Source organism: Balearica regulorum, chromosome 4 (assembly GCF_011004875.1).
Source record: "Balearica regulorum gibbericeps isolate bBalReg1 chromosome 4, bBalReg1.pri, whole genome shotgun sequence".
Taxonomy (NCBI): Eukaryota; Metazoa; Chordata; class Aves; order Gruiformes; family Gruidae; genus Balearica; species Balearica regulorum.
This window is the reverse complement of record NC_046187.1, coordinates 54358838-54378920: the sequence shown is the minus strand read 5'-3', so window position 1 is coordinate 54378920 and position 20083 is coordinate 54358838. Positions and strand designations below refer to the sequence as shown.

Sequence of the window (20083 nt, the reverse complement as noted above, 5' to 3'; positions counted from 1 at the left end):
AGTACAGATATTAGATTTTTCAAGATAGGAATCACCATGAGATTGCCAGATTCTGATCCCTCAGTTTCATTTAAGGAAGTATTTATATTCTATAGCAATTTAAACTGTAAGCAATGGTATTGCACAACCCTTCATGTTCAGACAAAAAGTCTAAGCATTCACAGTGGACAACAGTGGGAAATATTCAAGACACTGTGAAGACACACAAACCATTAAGATTTTTTTTTCAGTGACTAAAGCATGAACACAGATTGTTCATTTACCGTGGACCCATGAATACACAAATGTCCACATTTACCTGTCTTGGAAAATCTGAGCCGTTGTGCAAGCCCCTTCATTGTTCCAGCTCCTACACTGGCAGTGGGCAGAGGAACAAACATGACTTTGTCTGTTTAAAATGACCATAACATGCTTTCTGCAGACTTCACAAACCAAAAGATTCCTATTTATTGTCTTCCTAAGGAGGAAAAACAATTCAAGGGGAGATAGACTTCTTCAGTGAAATAATGACTCACCCTCACTTCCCACCCACAGCGGCTGGTTTTGATTTTTGTTTTTAAATATTGAATTGGCAAATGTAATATATCCTCTGCAGGGGCAGTACTGGTCATCACTGTTAACAGCCTTCAACCTCTTGAAGTCTAAATGACAAAGCGATCTTAATATCGCCCTACAGAGCTAGTCTGCCTCCTCACCTGGATCAACTGAAAATCACTCTTCCAATGTTTGGTGGCAAGACATCTCCTACCTGCAATTCCTGGAAAGGGAAGCTTCAAGGGGAAACCTTTTCTTTTTAATTCAGCAAGGCTCAAACCATGATGATAAAGATCATTCTGTGAAGCCAGAAACACACAAAAGAATTGCTTCCAACCTGAAAAACATTTGAGTTACAGATAGGCATGCAGAGATGTATGGAAAAGCAGCTACTACAAAGAATTACGAAAGAGAAGCATTATTACTGCAAGCAAACTCCTGTCTTTCTTGACCCTGTCAGCTACTGGGACTCAGGCCCTGTTGTCAGTAGCAAAATTGGCCTCACTTACAGACGCCATACACGGGTTCTTCTGAAACTCTTTTCTTGACTAAGAACAGGAACTAAGAGGAAGAACAAGGTAGAGCCATTTACAGGTCTTCTGTCTTGCATCCCCTGTGGCTCTCCTCACACAACTCAAGTGATGTTGATCTACCATAAGCAAAATATGCAGGCAAAACAAGATTTTCACAGATACTGTGAAAGGGAATGAGACTGCCCAGGAATTTTACAGATTTTTTTTTTTTTTTTCCCTTAAAGTGCCATGAGGTTTTTAAGGTTTCTTAGAAACAATATATTGCTAGTGGGCAACAAGACCCACCTATGGAAAAAAGGGCTAGGTCCTTTAGCCTATTACAGTTTTAGCTAATCTATCTCCATGGGCTGTCTGAGGTTTCCTCTAAAGCCTTTGTAATGCTCTGGCTTTCTCAGTCACATTTACTAGTAAATAACACTGAAAATTTAGTATTCACTGCCTTTTCGCTAGCATCATAACAGATCCAAAAGAAAACTCAGAACCCACAATACTGAGCCCTGTCACAAGACTTAGACGCTTTGCCACAGAGCGCAATCAAAGCTCTCCCCCTACACCGCACGGGGAATACCTCAGTGCCTCACAACAGGACAGTCAACTCCAGTACAAAGATAAACAACAAGTGCCGGGGTGTTTCTCCATTCTTCTGGAAGTCACAGCACACATCTGTCTTCTGAAGGGAAGCATGTTTCATATTACAGTCTAGCAGGCAGAATTCGCCCTTGGTTTTAACCAGAAACTGTTACCAACCTCCCTGGAGCGCAGCGGCTATCCTAGTGCCTGACGTGATCACAATCCACCTTTCCACTCCCTGAAGGAAAGACGGGCTCAATGACCGAATGCAGTCTGGCTCAGGTTTCTATTCCTAAATGTTTTAGCCCTTAACGGTACTAGCTCTTTCCCAGTGTCTGTTGTACTAATGAATACTCAATAATTTTAAAAATAGTTTTATCATTAATAATAAAAGGAGAAAAAAAGATAGCCTTTTTCTGATTTAACGTGATTTTTGATTTCCTATTTGACATTTCACCAGAATGATCACTCAAGATAACTGTCTATTGCTCATTCAGTCTATAATTGGTATATAAGAAATGCACAATATTTTTTTTAATTAAAAAAAAGAGATTTAATTATGTCACAAGGAAATCAAGAGGATTATCACAGATACTAGTGAGAAACCTATTAACTAAATATAAGTCACTCAGATCCATAGCACCGGATTCTGGAATCACTTTCCTCCATGACCTTTTCTCCCCCATCTTTGCCCTTCCTCCACACCAGCTTTCAGTGCAGATTCTCAACGGAATGAACTATGCCCATCATAAGAAGCCAGCCCTCTGCCTCCAGCTGCAAGCTCCTGTCTTGGACTCAAACAAATAGTCATTGTCTTGCACATTCAGTCAGATGATCCCACTCATCTGGTTGAAACATTAATTTACAAAAGAGTAAAATGAAGATCAATTTTCAGGTTTTGATTCATCTGGCAACGTGGCTTTACAACTGCTATTGCTGGCACAAGTGAAACAGAAGCAAGAGACAATTGAAAAAGGAAGGACAGATCTATTCCGTTCATTGACTTAAACAGTTGGGTAGCGAGCCCATGGCATGAACCAATGCAGAGGCCTTTTCTAAAGCTCAGAGATCATTCTACCTCTCCCCATGAGTCAGTATCTCCCACAGCACCTTCATGGGGCACGTGGACATTCAACGAGCTTCTTCAGAAACAGAAAGCACAGCAATTTTTTCTAATTCCTGGCCTTGTATTCTTTAGCTGAGGAATTCTACGTTCGTTTCTATTTTCTATATCTATTATAATGACTACAAAATACAGTACTATTTCAAAAACATAAAAGATCACATTTAATGTATAACTGAGATAAACAACAATGAATTAAAAATTACATTAACAACTGTTTAAAAAAATTAAATTAGATGTATTTGCACTAATTGTCTGGTTTATGGAAACAGTAAACTGAAATGATGACTGATGCAATTGAACAAAACGTATCTTACTTTGGGCCAACAGATATTTAAATCCAGACTCCTCCTGTTGGGCTTTCAATTGAAAAGTCAGGTATCAATTTTAAACAAATCTTTTACTACCATAGCAAATAAGCAACATAAAATTGTGAAAACCATGTTGGAGGTAATTCTCCTTCAAAGTCTTATGCAATCCTATGTCTCTGAACGTCAGAAAACTGGGTAAGGTTAAAGCCTTTGAAGCACATCAACATGTGAATATAAAAGCTCATGCCCTGGTTGCACTGAAATAGATTCATTCAGACACGGAAGACATGCACTGAAGATCAGTGAGATACAATCACAGACAAAACCTTACCAAAAAATAACATACTGAGCTGTACTCACTACTAAAACAGACAATTGGTGAACACTAATACAGAAATATCAAGGAAAAGTCTCTTTTTTTGAAAAATACATTTCAGGAGGTGCCTAAGATAGGTGCAGTATAAAACAGTTTCCCCAGACTTTCACCTCTTTGCCTCTATGGCAATTTCTCCTCTTATGTCCTTCTCTTTCAGGGAGAAAACTTCTTACTTAAGAGGCTCTGGCTCACGTCCTTAACGTTCAATCATTTGAGCTACTGAACACTCATTACAGAAATTAGTGCAAATTAAGCATGTGTTAATGGCAGCAATTCAGGATAGCATCACTCTTTATGACAATACATAAGCACATGCTTTTCTGAATTCTGGTCTAATTACAGTACTGATTAGTAATAAGTTTAAGCATGTGCTTAAGCAGTAATGGTCAGTATAATATGACTCCAAACACTGTGATCCCAGCTATCAGTAAATGAACTTTTATCCAGGTAGGTTTGAAAAAATGATTGCAGCATCTAAGTCCAAGTAATTATAGTGTCTGTTTCTTGCCATTTTTTGGAGTATCACTTAGATTTCTTAGACTCAAGTGTTTACATGCAGATTAGAAAGAAAACACATAGGACTAAAATAACATATTTATTACATGCCATGTTACAGTTCACTACATTCCCATTTCTATTTGCACTCACAGTACTATGGGAAATCAAAATTATTTCAACAGAAACAAATGAAGTACACAGACAAGTTTGTCAACAGACAGAAGCAAGTGTATCCATAAGCCAAACAGCCATAACATTCAATAGCTTTAATACTCCATTACATTGTTTCACAGAAATTAGAGATGAAAGACTTCTTATCCATCCCTTGCCAATTCAGGATGTTTTCTGTTCTCCAATTCAGTCACTGGAGGCTGATTGGCAACTGACAACCACATGAACAGAAAAAGCTAACTGGATGTGCCAGAGGAGAGCAGGCTGTGAAATTTGTATTTCCCCTTGTGAAGTGCCAAGTTCTTTCAAGTTCCTTTTGTTTAAAGGTGAACTAATGAAACTGGGAGCTCACAAAATCTGGGCCTTGTATTGTATAGTGAGTAGACTGCTTTTCAAGTACACATCCAACATCCTGCTGCTGAAGCCACCTTCATCCCTCCTACAGAGGAATGTGTTTAGTGTGCTGTCAAAAGGCATCAAACTGCACTACGGAATTAAAACTGACACTTTTCTATTGTACTGAACATTTTCTGAAAATGAGACTCTAAAGAAACAATACATTATGGTAGATCAGTGTTGTTAATGTTGCTGTATTTCTATGCTCAGCTTAACAACCAGAAGAAGTTGGTGTTCAGAAAGGTCACGCAACAAATAATGTCAGCCAACCTCGACAGCAGGCTTTCAGATTTTCTCAATCATTTTCATATTTTATCAGCTAAATACTGAAGTAAAGTTTGCATTGAAATGGGATCTTCTGTGTCACACTTTCTTCCAGAATCACTGCACATAGTCTTTCATTCTCTATTAAACTCCAGGGGTGAACACTGCAGTAACATTTCATCTGAAATGTGTATTGCATATCATATCTTATTATGTCTGGTACCAACTAGAATATAAAAATACATTAATCTTTTCTGAGAAATTCAGAGGGAGCACATTCAACAGAAATATTGGGGGGGAGGGGTCCTTCATGTATCATTTTCTATTATTAGCCATTAATCATGTCTTTATCTCCAGTACTGAACATCCTTACCTACAGCCAAATGCTAATCCCATTAATCCTCTTTAAAGATCTGTAAGGTCTTCTGTGTAATTCTGACTTTTACTTAATGCATATCTTAATTTTACAGTGATTTTTGCAAGCCCATTTGAGACCAGGGGTGGGGTTTTTTTAAGAAAGGAGGAAAGACTGCTCTTTTCCATAATGAAGACAATGGATTTAAAAATAGAAATTAGATACTGAATGCTGCCAGCCAGCAATAGTCAACACAGAGATGTCAGTCCAGAAAGGCTAACACTGAAGAACGGCTACCAAAGGGAACAGAAGCTCTGACCACAGAAAGGCTGCAGAACTGCTCCTATGATTTTTGAGGGGCAACATCCCACCTTGGAGAAGGATCTGCAATGCATATGGATTATTTTAACACACACCACCCCCACCCCCACCCCAAACCAGGGCTTTACCATTAGAAACAAAAAAATATCAAGGAGGTAATTACAGAGCAATCCATAACACAGGTTCAGTAAATTCATACCATTTGGCTTTGGCTCAGTGAGTAACGTACGCAGTAACAAGCAGAATCTACAAAACCATACTGTATGCAAAGTGGAGCAGGTCACACACTACACTCTTAGGGCTGGAGATTTAACAAAGTGGCTTTGAATACAATGACTATAACACTGTTACAGGTTTTCCAAACTCTGATGATACAAATTCTACCAAATGTAGAGTTACGACTTTTTCTCTGGCCCCGAGTATGAATCGGACAAAGGAGTGAGGAATGGGGAGGATGTGAAGAGCGTTAAGCTTAATGGCCAGAATCTCAGGCAACATCAGTCTGGTTTCTATGAAATGAGCAAGCAATGGCAGCTGGGTAGGAATTTTTGGAAGTTGTGGCCCTCTCTGAGGACTTTGGGGAACTCACAACAGTGAAGTAACGGCAGATGGAGCACAGAGATAAATGTAATCTAAGGTTGAAAGCCAAAAGCCTGTATCAATGGTCAGGATAAGACAAGCTCAGAATTGTCCTTGGTTTTTTGTGATACATCCATTTCTTGCTGCTCTAATCTCTGCATTCTGTATAAATCTGAATGTGATTAATTATGACTTAATCACTTTTTTAACATACTGCAGAGAACAAATGGCTGGTTGAAAAATAGAAATGTTCCATTTCAACTTTTTTAAATCAGGGATTAATAAAATCATCACCTTATAGATGAAATGGATGAGAATAACTAATCCCATTTTATTAAGGCTTTCTTTGTAAAGGTGTAAGAGATGCTACAAAATTCATCTGCATTATCATTTAGGATTAAAACTGAAAGCTTATGTAGAACTGTCCAGTTAAATAGCGCAGCCTCACGACTCTGCATTTTGTTAGAGCTGGACAAAAATAGGTGTGTGTTGAAGCAAGTTGAATCTTAGGGGTATTTATTTTTAAATTTTCTCTTCAAAATACCAGTATCAGTTCTATAGTTGATCACAAGAGGGAGACTACATCACCATACTTCTTCTCATTGTTTCAATTTTTTAAAGCATCCAAACAATTTGAGTCATTTTGGACCAGCTCTAATCTTTGACCGCTCACTGAAAAGTGTTAATGACTGTTCAATTAGCATTTTTTTTTTCTGAGTTTGTCAAACCTCTGAAATTTATAGATAAAGATAGCCAATCCAGTAAACAAGATTGAACAATGCAAAGGCAGTTGGAAAGAAGATTCGAGAATAGGAGTCAATTTTTGCAATACGGATGTGTATCCTTCCTTCTCTCCAAGATCCTGTGCGGCAGTCTTCAAAACAACAAAAGAAGCTAGCACAGTCTTTCCCCTCTAGGCACTCATATCCATAATCATCATCACGTTCAGGGAGATGATTAATGTTATTAATCGGAATTAGTGTTGATCCAGGTCGAACAGCAATTGCAGGTGGTTTCTTAAGAAAAACAAAAAAGAAAAATATAGTTTTGCGGGGTTTTTTTATCCTCACATTAAATAATTCCATAGGCTTTCCACAGCAAAGGCCAGTATAAACACATTCAGTACAATATACAGAAATTCTAATATTAAAAAAAACAGTTTTGGGACCTTTGTGAATTATGAACTGCTGTATATAATTAGCTCATGCAGGCAAAAGATCATGACTGATTTTCACCTGCCATAGTGAAAACTGGGTTGTGCTGGGATTTGGGAATAGTGGATAATTAGTTACACAGACAGGGTTAGCTGAACCCATCTACACAACACAAACAAACATTTTGAAGTCAGTCACAGCTCGACAGCTGGGTCACAAGCAAGTCCACAAGCAGGCTATAAGCATCGCTACCAAGGGAATGATGGTTCTCCCACCATTTGGAGTCTTCAGAACGAGACTGGATGTGTTCCTGGGAGCTACATTTTCATCAAAAACAAAGCTAATGGGATTAGTACAGCATCACTACTGAAGTTTAAGAGACACATAAGGCCAGGCTACATCATCTAACCCTCTGATGTTAAATCCCTAAACAATATGGCCAGCCTTTAGAAACCAAGACATGAGACTCCCTAGGAGAATACCATTCAAATCAGTGATACAGATTAATTCAGCTCTTAATTCTTACTTTTACTTTCCATGGGCATAACTCAACCCCCTTGCAATCTGGTAAAAACTCAGTGTAATAGATGTTAAGGTTCATAAATAATTTTCATAGAAAAAATCTGGGTGCCTTATTGCCTGGTACATATACTGCTTCCTATTCCCTTTGTGACTTTTGCCTTTTCACCTTCCTTTTACTTGCACTACCACAGCCCATCTTTCCCCATTTTTTATTTTGTTTCCATGCAGTTCTTCACTCTTCATCCTTGTTTTCCTGAATATTTCGAAAGACATTCCCTTTCTCTATCTGTCATTTTTTCTCTTTCTAAGTCTCATAGCCTTTTTCATCTACTCCATAATCCTCTTTCAACTCCCCCCCACTGCTGGCATCTCTTCTAAAATCTTCAGACTGAAGACAGGGGTTACATCAACACTACTCTTACATTTTCTTCCCTTTTTTCTACCATCTCCATATTTTGTCAAGTAAGGAATAAACATAGCAGGAAAGGATGCAGCCAGAAGAACTGACTGGGTACTGAAGTGTAGAAAAGAATCTCTCTTAAACAATTGTACATTATAGGCAATGAACAATTATAAAAAAAATATGAAAAGCACAAAGCCACATCATTTAGATTCTTGTTATATTTTAGAGTCTTGATGTCCCACTTCCAGGGAATTACTTTGGCCAGTACACAGATCTCTATACATTGTTAGGTAGGCACTCCATTGCTGCAGGAACATTTTACCCCATGTCCCAAGGAGTGATATTAAAGCAGTGCAGTATCCACCACGTTTTCAAATAGCTTTATTTAATGAGTGTCTTTACCAGAGGAAGTTTCACACAGACTGCTGTTTCAATGCTTTTTAGACATGATGACCTAGGGAGCTAATTATCATCCTAAAGGACCTCATTATTCTTTTCAGCTATGATAAAATACTGACAACACTAACAAACAGCAGTTACATGCTTCTACCCTAATTTGAGGCATTACAAATAGGGATTATTTTTATAAAACATAAAATTTAAGTTCAAATGTTTTTTGAACTTACAAAATCATTATTTTGTTGAAGATATATAGGGAAAGATGCTTACTTCTGATTCACGCCTACTCTGGCTTTACAAGAATTTTCTGACTGTTGGCTCTGCCAATGTAAGATTCCTGGCGTGATTTGTTTCTATTAGTGGGGTAAAGCAGACACCCCCAACTCAGAAACACCATGGGAGGAGTTCAAAATAACAGTACTGCTCTTCACTGCTGGTGTCACCAGCACAGACTGAAGGTAGCTACCGAATTGCAGGTTTGAAGAGGTTGCCTGAGTGAGGCAGAAAGACAGTGCCATCTCATAGGCCTAAATACCTACAGGGAATACATAAAATGTGTGTAAGAAAGAGACAACATGAGGGAAAAAGGGAAAAAAGAGCAACACCTCACAAGAAAATGACCTTCTATCAATTGGCAGAGACTTAAAAAAAAACCAAAACAACAAACCACCAAACATGTAGGTACAGTAGCCCATGCTGATTGTTCATGCACATGCCTGCTGATATGGTAGATTGTGTTGGTTTTGCGTGGCAAGGTTTTGGTAGCAGGGGGGCTACAGGGGTGGCTTCTGTGAGAAGCTGCTAGAAGCTTCCCCTGTGTCTGATAGAGCCAATGCCAGCCGGCTCCAAGACGGACCCGCCGCTGGCCAAGGCCAAGCCAATCAGTGCCTCTGTGATAACATATTTAAGAAAGAGAAAAACAGTTAGAGAGAGCTTTTGCAGCCAGAGAGAGGAGTGAGAAGATGTAAGAACATCTGCAGACACCAAGGTCAGTGAAGAAGGAGGGGCAGGAGGTGCTCCAGGCGCCGGAGCAAGATTCCCCTGCAGCCCGTGGTGAAGACAATGGTGAAGCAGGCTGTCCCCCTGCAGCCCATGGAGGAAGGATGAGGGGCTGTAGAGATTCCACCTGCAGCCCGTGGAGGACCCCACGCCGGAGCAGGTGGAGACACCTGAAGGAGGCTGTGGCCCCGTGGGAAGCCCGCGCTGGAGCAAGTTCCTGGCAGGACCTGTGGATCCGTGGAGAGAGGAGCCCACGCCAGAGCAGGTTTGCTGACAGGACTTGTGACCCCGTGGGGGACCCCACACTGGAGCAGTTTGCTCCTGAAGGTCTGCACCCCGTGGGAGAGACTCACGTTGGAGCAGTTCATGAAGGACTGTAGCCCATGGGAAGGACTCCCGTTGGAGAAGGTCGTGAAGGACTGTCTCCCGTGAGAGGGACTCCACGCTGGAGCAGGGGTATGATGAGAGGAGCCCTCCCCCTGAGGATGAAGAAGCGGCAGAGACACCGCGTGATGAACTGACCGTAACCCCCACTCCCCGTCCCCCTGTGCCGCTGAGGGGGGTGGAGGTTGAAGCCGGGAGTGAAGTTGAGCCCGGGAAGATGGGAGGGGTGGGGGGAGGTGTTTTAAGATTTGGTTTTATTTCTCATTCCTCTACTCTGTTTTGCTTAGTAATAAATAAGATGAATTCCCTCTCTAAGTTCGGTCTGTTTTGCTCGTGATGATAATTAGAGAATGATCTCTCCCTGTCCCTATCTCGACCCATAAGTTTTTTTTTAGCTATACCTTTTCTCCCCTGTCTAATGAATGAGGGGACTGATAGAGTGGCTCTGGTGGGCACCTGGCCCTCAGCCAGCGTCAACCCACCACATAGCTAAAACTCCACGTATAGTGAGAAGCATTTATAATACACTCCGATAGGGCCAAAACCAAATTATTCTGCATTAATACTAATACATGTACAGAAGAAAGCCATTGTCTGTGGAGACCACGGCACAGGTGATACATTCACTTCAGTTGAAATGATGATCAGAACAAGATCCACAACTAATTAAGTTTAATCTTTCCTGCCCAAACTCATTATCCTTACTAATGTGGATTTACATAAGCCAATTCATACTACCTTTCTTGAATGATGCCAGCACATAATTTGTAAGATAAAATTGCTGTAATCATTTGTAAAATCTCACCATTTTTTCACAAGACCATTTATTGCACCTTCTTGGTATCAGTTCCTGGAATTATAAGCTTTTGTTGCATTTTGCAATAGAAATGGAAGAACTATGCAAGGCAAGTTTTCCAAAGAAAAAACACCTGTAAATGAGAACTTTTCAGAAGGAATTAAACTGACTAATTAAATTTGGTTTTTGAGTTTCATATCCATACCTAGAAGAGAAAAAGAATGAATAGAAATGAATAAAAGTCTTTGACAAGGGGGGGGGCGAATAAAAAAAAATATGGATTTGTAATTGTATGAATTCCCATTAATTAATCAGATGGCTTCTTTAATTGTTCTATTTGGAACAAGAAATTTTATAGCTTTTTATAAAACATCACCAAAACCCACTATTTATCAAATTCGAATCTTTGCATCTAAGTATATTAAATTTAATCTTCCCTTTTTTTTAGAGTAATTTCTTATCTAGTATGATCTTATAGTCATGACATGCTGAAACATGTTCAAAGAATTTTGTGTGAAAAGATGGTTGGGTTTCAACTACTTTGAAGTAAAAAGCATGCTTTAAGAACATAGTAAACCAGAACTGAACAGTGTTTTGAGTATTATATTGCTTATTTTAATCTTAGTCCAAACTCCAGCTATTTATTAAATAAGTGTCATAGTTTCTATCATCTCATCATTAGTCTACATTTTAAATTGTCACATGCACCGAAAATCTCAAAGCATTTGGCAGATTATTGCACAAATGGCTGATGTGTGAACAGATTCTGGAAAGTCTCATTACCCCATTCAATAGACTATCCTTGCAAACCACTTCAATGGCTTTTGATCTGCCAGCAGCTGATCTTTAATATCTCCCTGGTTTGAATAAGCAGTATTTCCTCCCCTCTTCCTTTTTTCCTTACTGTGCATGCTGAGAGCAGACCTATTTCAGTTCTCTGCTCCCTAAGTGTTGTTGAGACCTCACTGCAACAACACCCTAAAACTGAATCTGCTGTGCTAACACTGGGAAGTTCCCCAAATTCTGCAGCCCCTGTTATCTTTTACCCTCATTGCTCAGCTGTGGCCTTTGCCAAAGCCTGTTTTCCATCCTTTCCACTGTGCCCACATTTGCTTCTACCACTAACAGGAAGGAGGTTTGAGGTTTCTATTTTCCAGTTCTCTTGGCTGTGCTGGATTCCCCGAGGATCACAGTGACGTCCGACCAAGGCAGCACAGGGCAGCATTAATCCTTCACCACTAGCCTTGCCCTAAATACACAGCTGATCCACTGGGACCAGCTCACCATATGAAATGTGAGGGCTCTCACTTCCCTGGTACTAAGCCATAGCAGCCCCACAGTGCCCCCAGAAGACGGCTTCCCACAACAGAGGTGCTCAAAATTGGTGCGCCAGTGCCTTCCAACACAAGTTGCAGAACAGATATGGTTCATAAGAGGATTTCTGCATTTCCATATCTGGGCTTCTGTAATTTCATTTCAATTTTTGTTTGATCTTACACAGGTGGCATTCAGCCTTTACCTAAAAAACCCAAGTGGTATGATTCAGCTATGCTCCAGCTTCCTTTGATGAAATGATCTGGAAGGGGGCTTAACAACATTGTCCTTCCTCTTATTCTCTCCAAAAGATGACTACAATCAAGCCTCAGATATTAAGATTAGTGTTTGAATGAATAAGCTATTTAGTGCCTTTACCTCAATGTTTCATTAGTTTAAAGATTAGCTTTAAATATTTGTACTGGCTTACAACTTCTTTGGAAGTTCCACTATTCTTACTACATGCACAAAAAACCTCATAAAATTGAATCATACTTGTTCCTGGGATGTGTGGGGATTCACATGATACAAGCATCAACCTGTGAAAGCAGAAGGTTCGTTTTACCAGAAAGAAACATGGAAGTAAATGAAAAAAAAGAATAAAAAAAAAATAGTTAAAGTAGAATTTCTGAAGTGGAAGAGAGTCAGAACACTGACCAATAATAAGCACTTTTAGCACTTTTTCCTTTGCAAAGCTAGTGAGGTAAGACCCAAGTTAGGTGATGCAGACCCAAACAAATCCTCATACCTTCAGTCCATTTACATTATCTCTACTGCTACAGTCTTATCTATGGTTCTCTGCCAGGTTTTGTTTTCAGAACTGTGACCAGACAGAACCGTCTCCATGGGCACACACTCCACGGGCAGCTCTAGAAGCACCAAGGGCTTAGGCATGGCATGGAATATTATCTCAAACCACTCTCTAGCTTAGGCTCATGTGTTCTCATTAACATATGAGTGGAATGATCTAAAACCTTTGTTCATTAGTAGTATTTACATAAAATGAGTACAAGCCCCCAGCTGTAAATAAATGATAAAATACATATTAGTTTTAATTATCTTTGAACATTAGCCCTTCTACTTAAAAATCAGTCTCTCAGAATTAATGTTACAATAAAGAGTATTCTGGTTTTGTTTTTTTTCTTCTTGTTTGGCTAAACTTACTGATGGCTTAGATTTTGTCGTCTTCTCTTTTCCTTTGTCCCCTTTTCTGTTGCTGGTAAAGTAATGCAAGGTACCATATTCCATCAAGGCAGCAAACACAAAAATGAAGCAAACTGACACAAAAAGGTCCATTGCTGTCACATAGGAAACCTTTGGGAGTGATTTCCTAGCAATTGTACTCAACGTTGTCATGGTCAACACCGTTGTAATACCTGTTTGAGAAAGAAAAAAAAGACAGGAAGAGGGGAATGTATAAGTAATCCAATCATATGGATTTAGTGGTGGGACTTGGCAGTGCTAGGTTAACGGTTGGCCTTGATGATCTTAAAGGTCTTTTCCAACCAAAATGATTCTATGATTCTATATTGTCACAAAAAAAATTTCCTCAAATTAGCCCTTAATTCATTCATGAGGCATACAAGAACTGAGCCACAGCAAGGTTCTTCGCTGATCACACCCACACACATCGGTGCTATTGCAAGAAGCCATCCCTATGGATCCAGCGGCCACCGTGGCATCATACAGAAGGCAGCACGTTTCACCTTCAGTTTAAATCCCTCCCATTTTCAACATATACTGAATAAACAATGACACTGAGAAAGTTTGCATAATTTTATAAATCTGTTATAGAATGCACACATAAAACAAATGCAATAGACAAACAGGCACAAATAAGCACACAAATTTTATAAACACACAAAAGTGTCCTTTGTCTCTTGAAAGATTAAAATGCACAAAAGGATGCATTCAGGGGAAAAAAAAAAAAAAAAAAAAAAAAAAAGATGTGTTATTCATCAATGATTTCAAACTTTCTGAAAACACAATAAAAAGAAATAATGTTTCAATGATTTGCTTCTGACATGTAGCAGATCAAACCAGACAACCTTCATGGCCTTTCTAGTCTCATTCTCTAAGCTACTAGGTATTTTTTTAAATACTGTGTCTTAAGTAATAGAAAATGTTTCCCTTGATTCACTTACATACAAGTTAATTAAAAGAACAAGCTGGCCTTAACAGCTATGTGTTCAGAATCATAACAATACCACTTTTCGCTGGTTTAACATTTAGAAGGTGTTAACACTTTCTTCTCATATTTGATGCTTCAGGGAGATGCAAAGCCTTTTTCATAGTAGTCCAAAATTAAGCTGTGACCTTTCCTTTGGAGAGCAATACTTGAACACACGAATAATTTGTTATTTACACACACAGGCTTATTGCAAAAAAATGTGTTACACCAGTCTAAGGCTATCTATGGCTTTTAAATCAAAGCATGGAATCAGGGGTCGCTATTAAAGGATCCTGCAGCAGGAAAGCAGTGGTGATTTTGCAAGATTTCCCAATGAAATTACATACCGAAAAAGGGCAAACAGATAACCACAGAGTTTTTCAAATGTGCTTCGCTCCTACTAGATGCTTTTGAAAATCAATTAGGCATTTCTGCATAGTTAAATATTTAAATATCTTTAATCATCTCAAACCTTTTGCTTTGGGAAACCACAATCTGCCAGGATTTTTTCACATGTACGGAAGAAAAAGGCCCAAATCGTTTCAGTGTACCAGACCCCAGCACAGACTCCAGGCAGGAATTCACACCCACCATTCCCCTTACTGACTTCTGTTCAGAGAGGACGGAAGGAGACGTGGACTTTCCCAGTCCTCTCCACTATCCAAAAGGCACGCAAGGGGCTGTCACAGGGAACAAACCTTCCACTGCATCACAACTGCTTGCCACGATGGACCTTGCTTAGTTTTGGCTTTCTTGTCTTAATTTCTGAGCCTTTTTCTATAAAATTGTGTCTGTTTGACTGGTATTCTCTTTCTTCTTCACCAGAACATCTGCATGTGAGAAATGTCATCCTACAATCTGTCAAACAATGGCTTCTGCATGTGCACACAAAAGGAGCCCAGAGTCAACTGCAGGGAACTGTAAATATGATACTGCAAACTTTTGCAGTACATCTCAAGTAGATGAAGGTTAGTACTGCTGAAGTGGGAGCGTGAAAACACTAGCTTAACCATGAGATCAAAGGCAAATTTGCTAGGTTCGCGGCATAGAAAAAGTACTCTGTAAAACGAACAAAGTGGATACAGAACTAGCAGGATACCAATACAACAGTTTTTCCTGTCATAGCTAGTGTCTTTCCGACAGTACCCACAATGATGTCCAATGATTAGTCAAAGAAATCTTATAATAAATTTCCAAATCAAGAGTTGAAACTATCAACAGTTTCACTTATTTATTCAAGATCTTAGGCTCTCTTCACCAACTTTGCAGTACTTTTAAATAGCATAAAGTTAAGATCCGACACTTGGATTTTCATTATGCTACTGAGCCATGCTCATTTTTGCTTACTTTCTTTCTTGACTCATTAATCTTGCAGGCTTGACTGCACAGTGGTCCAGTTTCAGTGGGAAAGGCAGGGAGTTAAAGCCTGGACTCACCCTTCTGGTAAGTAACACTCCTATAATGTGGGAATGGTGTGTTTACGATCCTATAAGCTGATGAGGAAAATTAACTCACATCTCTCACTTCCTCAGATACACTCTCAGCTCTTGATCTTTCCCCCAAAATAGGTCATACCGTCGTCACCAGTTTTACTAAAAGTGTCTGTCACTGCTAAGCTCAAATTTGCTAGTCTGCATCCTGTGCACTCCACACTCCCCAGTCTATCATGCTTTATGTGAGGACTACAACTCTTCTCCAAGGAAGCACATGAATCCTAAACAGTCAAGCACAGGAGACTGACACCATGCTAGACAGGTCAGCCAAGATGGCACTAACACAGAAGTATCTCTGGAGCAGAACTTGCAACACACTTTGGTACTGTCCGTAGTAAAAGCAGGACAGTGAGTCAGTTTTTGTGCTTAACTGCTTGAAGTGCAACTTTGGTTGCAAACTTTCTGTCTTATCCTGGGCTTAAAAGAACAACTGAATCATTTCTATTATTAAAAAAATCACCAACACCACCAATACAAAACCCAAAAACCATATCTTCACAGTTTCCGCCTGTGTAGTAATGACATCCTTTGTTCCATGGTGCTAAGTGAAGTTTAATCATACTTGTCAGACTAATGATTGCCATATTGACGTCCCTGGAGATGACAAAAAGAACATAAAGGAGAAAAAATGTACTTCTGTGAACAACAGCAGATCCATGAGACTTGGATGGGGATTTCCCGATTTCCATTCTCAACACTCCCTCCTTAAGCCCAGCAGGATCCTCCTACTCTTAATCTTGCAGTTCAAGGGAAAGGGTGACCAATGGTCACAATCTGAAGGGGAATAAACTGTGGTTAATTTACTCCCTGCTGCAGATTTGTATTCCTGGGGAGTACCAGACCCTTCAAGGTTGAAAAAAAAATTCTTACCCAGAGAAGTCCTTGCAGGAACTGCATCCTTATTGATCCAAAATGACACCCATGAAAGAACAACTGTGAGTATACACGGAATATATGTCTGAATAGTAAAATATCCCATACGTCTGCTGAGATCAAAGAAGATTGTCATAATAATATAATCACCTATAAATTAAAAAAAGAAAAAATACTTACATGACACTGAAAATGGTTTTCAGTTGTATCTTCATCTATTAGTCTTGTTCTATGTAGATATTACATGAAATTAAACTTAACACTTTGCCTTACCAGACAAGGTATGAGAAATTTCAGTTGTATTTCGTAACCCTACAAACGCAAACTGATACAATCTCCAGTATTTTGGATCTGCCACTTCAACAGAGGTTTTCTTCCATTTGTATTCAATTTCATTTCTGGGATAACCATCTAGAATAAAACAGAGCAAATCAAGCATTCAACCACAGTATATACCAAAGCATGTTTTATGATCTCTGAAGTTGTTTAGAAACTAAACCAGGGCTATACATAAAGTGGATCAGAGAGAAAGCCTATCTATAGTCCACATGATACACTCTAAATTTAACCACAACATATCTAGCCTCAGTTTTAAGCCTAGCTAAATGTATGATCAATCAAAAAACTATGTAAATACAAATGTTTAGGAAATACCTACACAATATTCTGGAACTCAGATATGAAAAACTAGCACGCAATGATCACTATGACTTATACACAGATGTAATATACATTACGAAAGGACACTTATTAGTACAACATTTTATAAAATTCCTATTGATGTTTATTGAAAATTTCTTTGTCTATTATTCCCAGAATGGATTTTTGTGGCCTGATTCACTGTCTAGTACTTCAACTTTAAGGAAGTGCAACCTTCTTGATATTCACATACCTCACATGTTGCCCCAAATTATCTTGCAGAAAGGCAGAAATGAAATTAAGCAAGACTCTGCTTTTAGCTGGAAGCACTCAAGAAGGAAGTATTAAATGAAAAAATTAATTTAAAAAGAATCACTGAAGTTTGATTTCATTGCCTATTAAGTTTCACATTTAGGAATAAGTCGTTTAGATGTGTTCAGGTGGTTTGGGTTTCTTTTGCCTATAATAGCACAATTCCCTTAGGAACTTTTTTTTTAATAGTTTATATTAAAGAAATGAAAATTGAAAGTTGTGTTTCTTGCTCACATAAATAAGTTACACTGAAAGGAGAAGGACTTCTTACACTGATTAAGCATTTACAGGAACAGGTTGAAGAAGACAGATCTTATTATTCCTTTTAAGCGTACCACATGGAACTAATTCAAGGCTGGCAAGGCTGGCAGGCATAAAAATAAAGTTCTTCCAGGGCAATAGATTTCCATTAACTGGAACAAACATTGTATCAATCAGACTCCTAAGCAATAAGATTATTTTTAAAGTTGCACCTAAATGAAATGCATGTAATTCAACTCATTCATTACTGCATTTAATAATGCATTAAGTAATGCAATAAATCTAATCAAAACATAAACAGGTCAGTTCTTTCCTTCACTACAAGGCTTTAAAAAGTAAACACTTGCCCTTTTTCTGCCAGAATTTAAGGAAATTTAAAGCCTGAATGTAAAGAGAAAATGAAAAAAAAAAAAGGTTTTTACCACCTACAGCTTGAAAACTCCAGTGGACAGGAGTGTTCATCCATAGGAAAGTTATGAAGCTGAAGATAACATTCAGCATTAATTGTCAGCCTAATTAGAAAAGGAAGAAGAAAAAAAAAAAAAAGAAAAAAGATTATATTCAAGCATCCAGACACTTCAGACTAGATAGTAAAGAACATGCACAGAAAGCAATTTTGCCAACCATGGATGTTACTCACAGCCAACTCTATTTGCAAAAACCATCAAGCATCACCACCAAAGAACAAAACCTCATCATTTAATGCTTATAAATATCCAAAGGACAGGTGTCTAGAGGATGGGGCCAGACTCTTCAGTGGTGCCCAGCAACAGGACAAGGAGCAACAGGCACAAACTGGAACACAGGAAGTTCCATCACAATATGAGGAAAAACTTCACTGTGAGGGTGACCGAGCCCTGGAAGAGGCTGCCCAGAGAGGTTGTGGAGTCTCCTTCTCTGGAGATATTCAAAACCCACCGGGACGCGATCCCGTGCAACCTGCTCTAGGTGATCCTGCTTTAGCAGCGGGTTGGACTAGATAATCTCCAGATGTCCCTTCCAACCCCTACCGTTCTGCCATTCTGTGATTATATGCAACCTGAGGACCTATGTTGTTTCAACTGGCATTTCAAGCCATTTCAAAAATTTCCATTGATTTGGGGGCATCTCTCAGCTCTCTACAAGAAATAGGGGATAAAAGGGAGGGACTGAAGGCAGGGCAAGGAGGGGAGTTTATGATAGCAAACAAGGGAGTTTCTGAAGAACACATTTGTCAAGTTAAACTGCATTTGGCATCATTGTATCTGGTGGTTATATACACGAGAGAAAGTGGGGACACTCTTGGGCTTGCTCTATACTCATGGAAGCAGCTCTGGTGAAGTAGTGTGGATGAGAAAGAGCGGACTTGATATTTCAACTCATTTAAATGGCTAACACATTCAAGTAATTACACAACTACTATACATTTTAGAAATAGTTTAGGACTTGTAATAGTATCAACTGAATCACTTACTGCTTTTGAAAATACTATCACAGATTTCCAAAGAGCTTCCAAGCAACCCAGTTCTGCTAACTTTCACTAGGAAGCTAACGTAAGGGGTTAGACTCCAAACTGCCTTCTTTGCATTTAAAATACCTCCTCCTTTGTTGGTAACACTGTGAAGAAAGTCAGAACGTCTTCTAAAATCAACTTTGAAAATTAACATAATGTTTACACACTTGACAGTATGCAATACTTATAAACTAGGCAAAAAGGGATGGGGAAAGCAAGATTCTGCCACACGCTGCCAGAAAGCTCTATGGGTCTGTGAACAAAGTAGTTATTCTACACAAAGTGTCACTAGGACCTTTCTAGAAATTTGTCCTGACCAAGACAGAGGTTTATAAGGGAAAGTGTATTTCTTGCCATATACTGGGGGGGGGGGGGGGAGGGGAAAAGGAACAGACCACCTCCATACACATTTCCAAGTAAAACACTTGCATCCCTTTGAAGATGCTTTTCAAATTTTCCAACTATGGTATATGCATTTATTGCCTTTGTTTTCCATTTTCAAACTTTGGATAGTCAAACACTCAAAGAAAAAGAAAACAAAACCAGACTTTTATTGAAAGCAACACAACTAGATCTGGAGTCACTGATAGGTGCAATGGACAGACCAAGGACTACGCTCAGAGAAGACTCAGCAAGCCTGACACAGTCACCATATCTACTGCCTGAATTACCAACGGGGGAAGAGTGGTGGTACAGGGGAGCCCACGACCTGGAGCACTGTCAGATCCTATTATTGTTCCTTCAATAACCAACATATGAACTTCTCAATGTTATTCCACCTTAAGCCAAATTCAGGCCATATCCTCATCTATACAGTTGTTTGCATGTTGCAGTGCTGGGT

The 20083-nt window shown here is 39.1% G+C and overlaps 1 protein-coding gene across 2 annotated transcripts in view; it reads right to left on the bottom strand.

The window, feature by feature from the left end:
- Positions 1-2904: 2904 nt before the first annotated feature.
- Positions 2905-20083, bottom strand: part of GABRG1 (gamma-aminobutyric acid type A receptor subunit gamma1) — a 64010-nt gene continuing 46831 nt past the window's right edge. Inside the window, exons 5-10 of one of the 2 annotated variants that reach the window (XR_012835365.1) lie at positions 18180-18262; positions 16812-16949; positions 16536-16688; positions 13167-13378; positions 6225-7047; positions 2905-6177 (exon numbers count right to left, since the gene is read on the bottom strand). Coding sequence is in view for 1 of the 2 variants with exons in the window: in XM_075752225.1 (XP_075608340.1) it covers positions 6769-7047; positions 13167-13378; positions 16536-16688; positions 16812-16949; positions 18180-18262 (865 nt within the window). In the remaining variant the exon portion in view is untranslated. Of the gene's footprint in view, positions 7048-13166; positions 13379-16535; positions 16689-16811; positions 16950-18179; positions 18263-20083 lie in introns of both variants that reach the window. The other variant, XM_075752225.1, reaches the window with a different exon arrangement.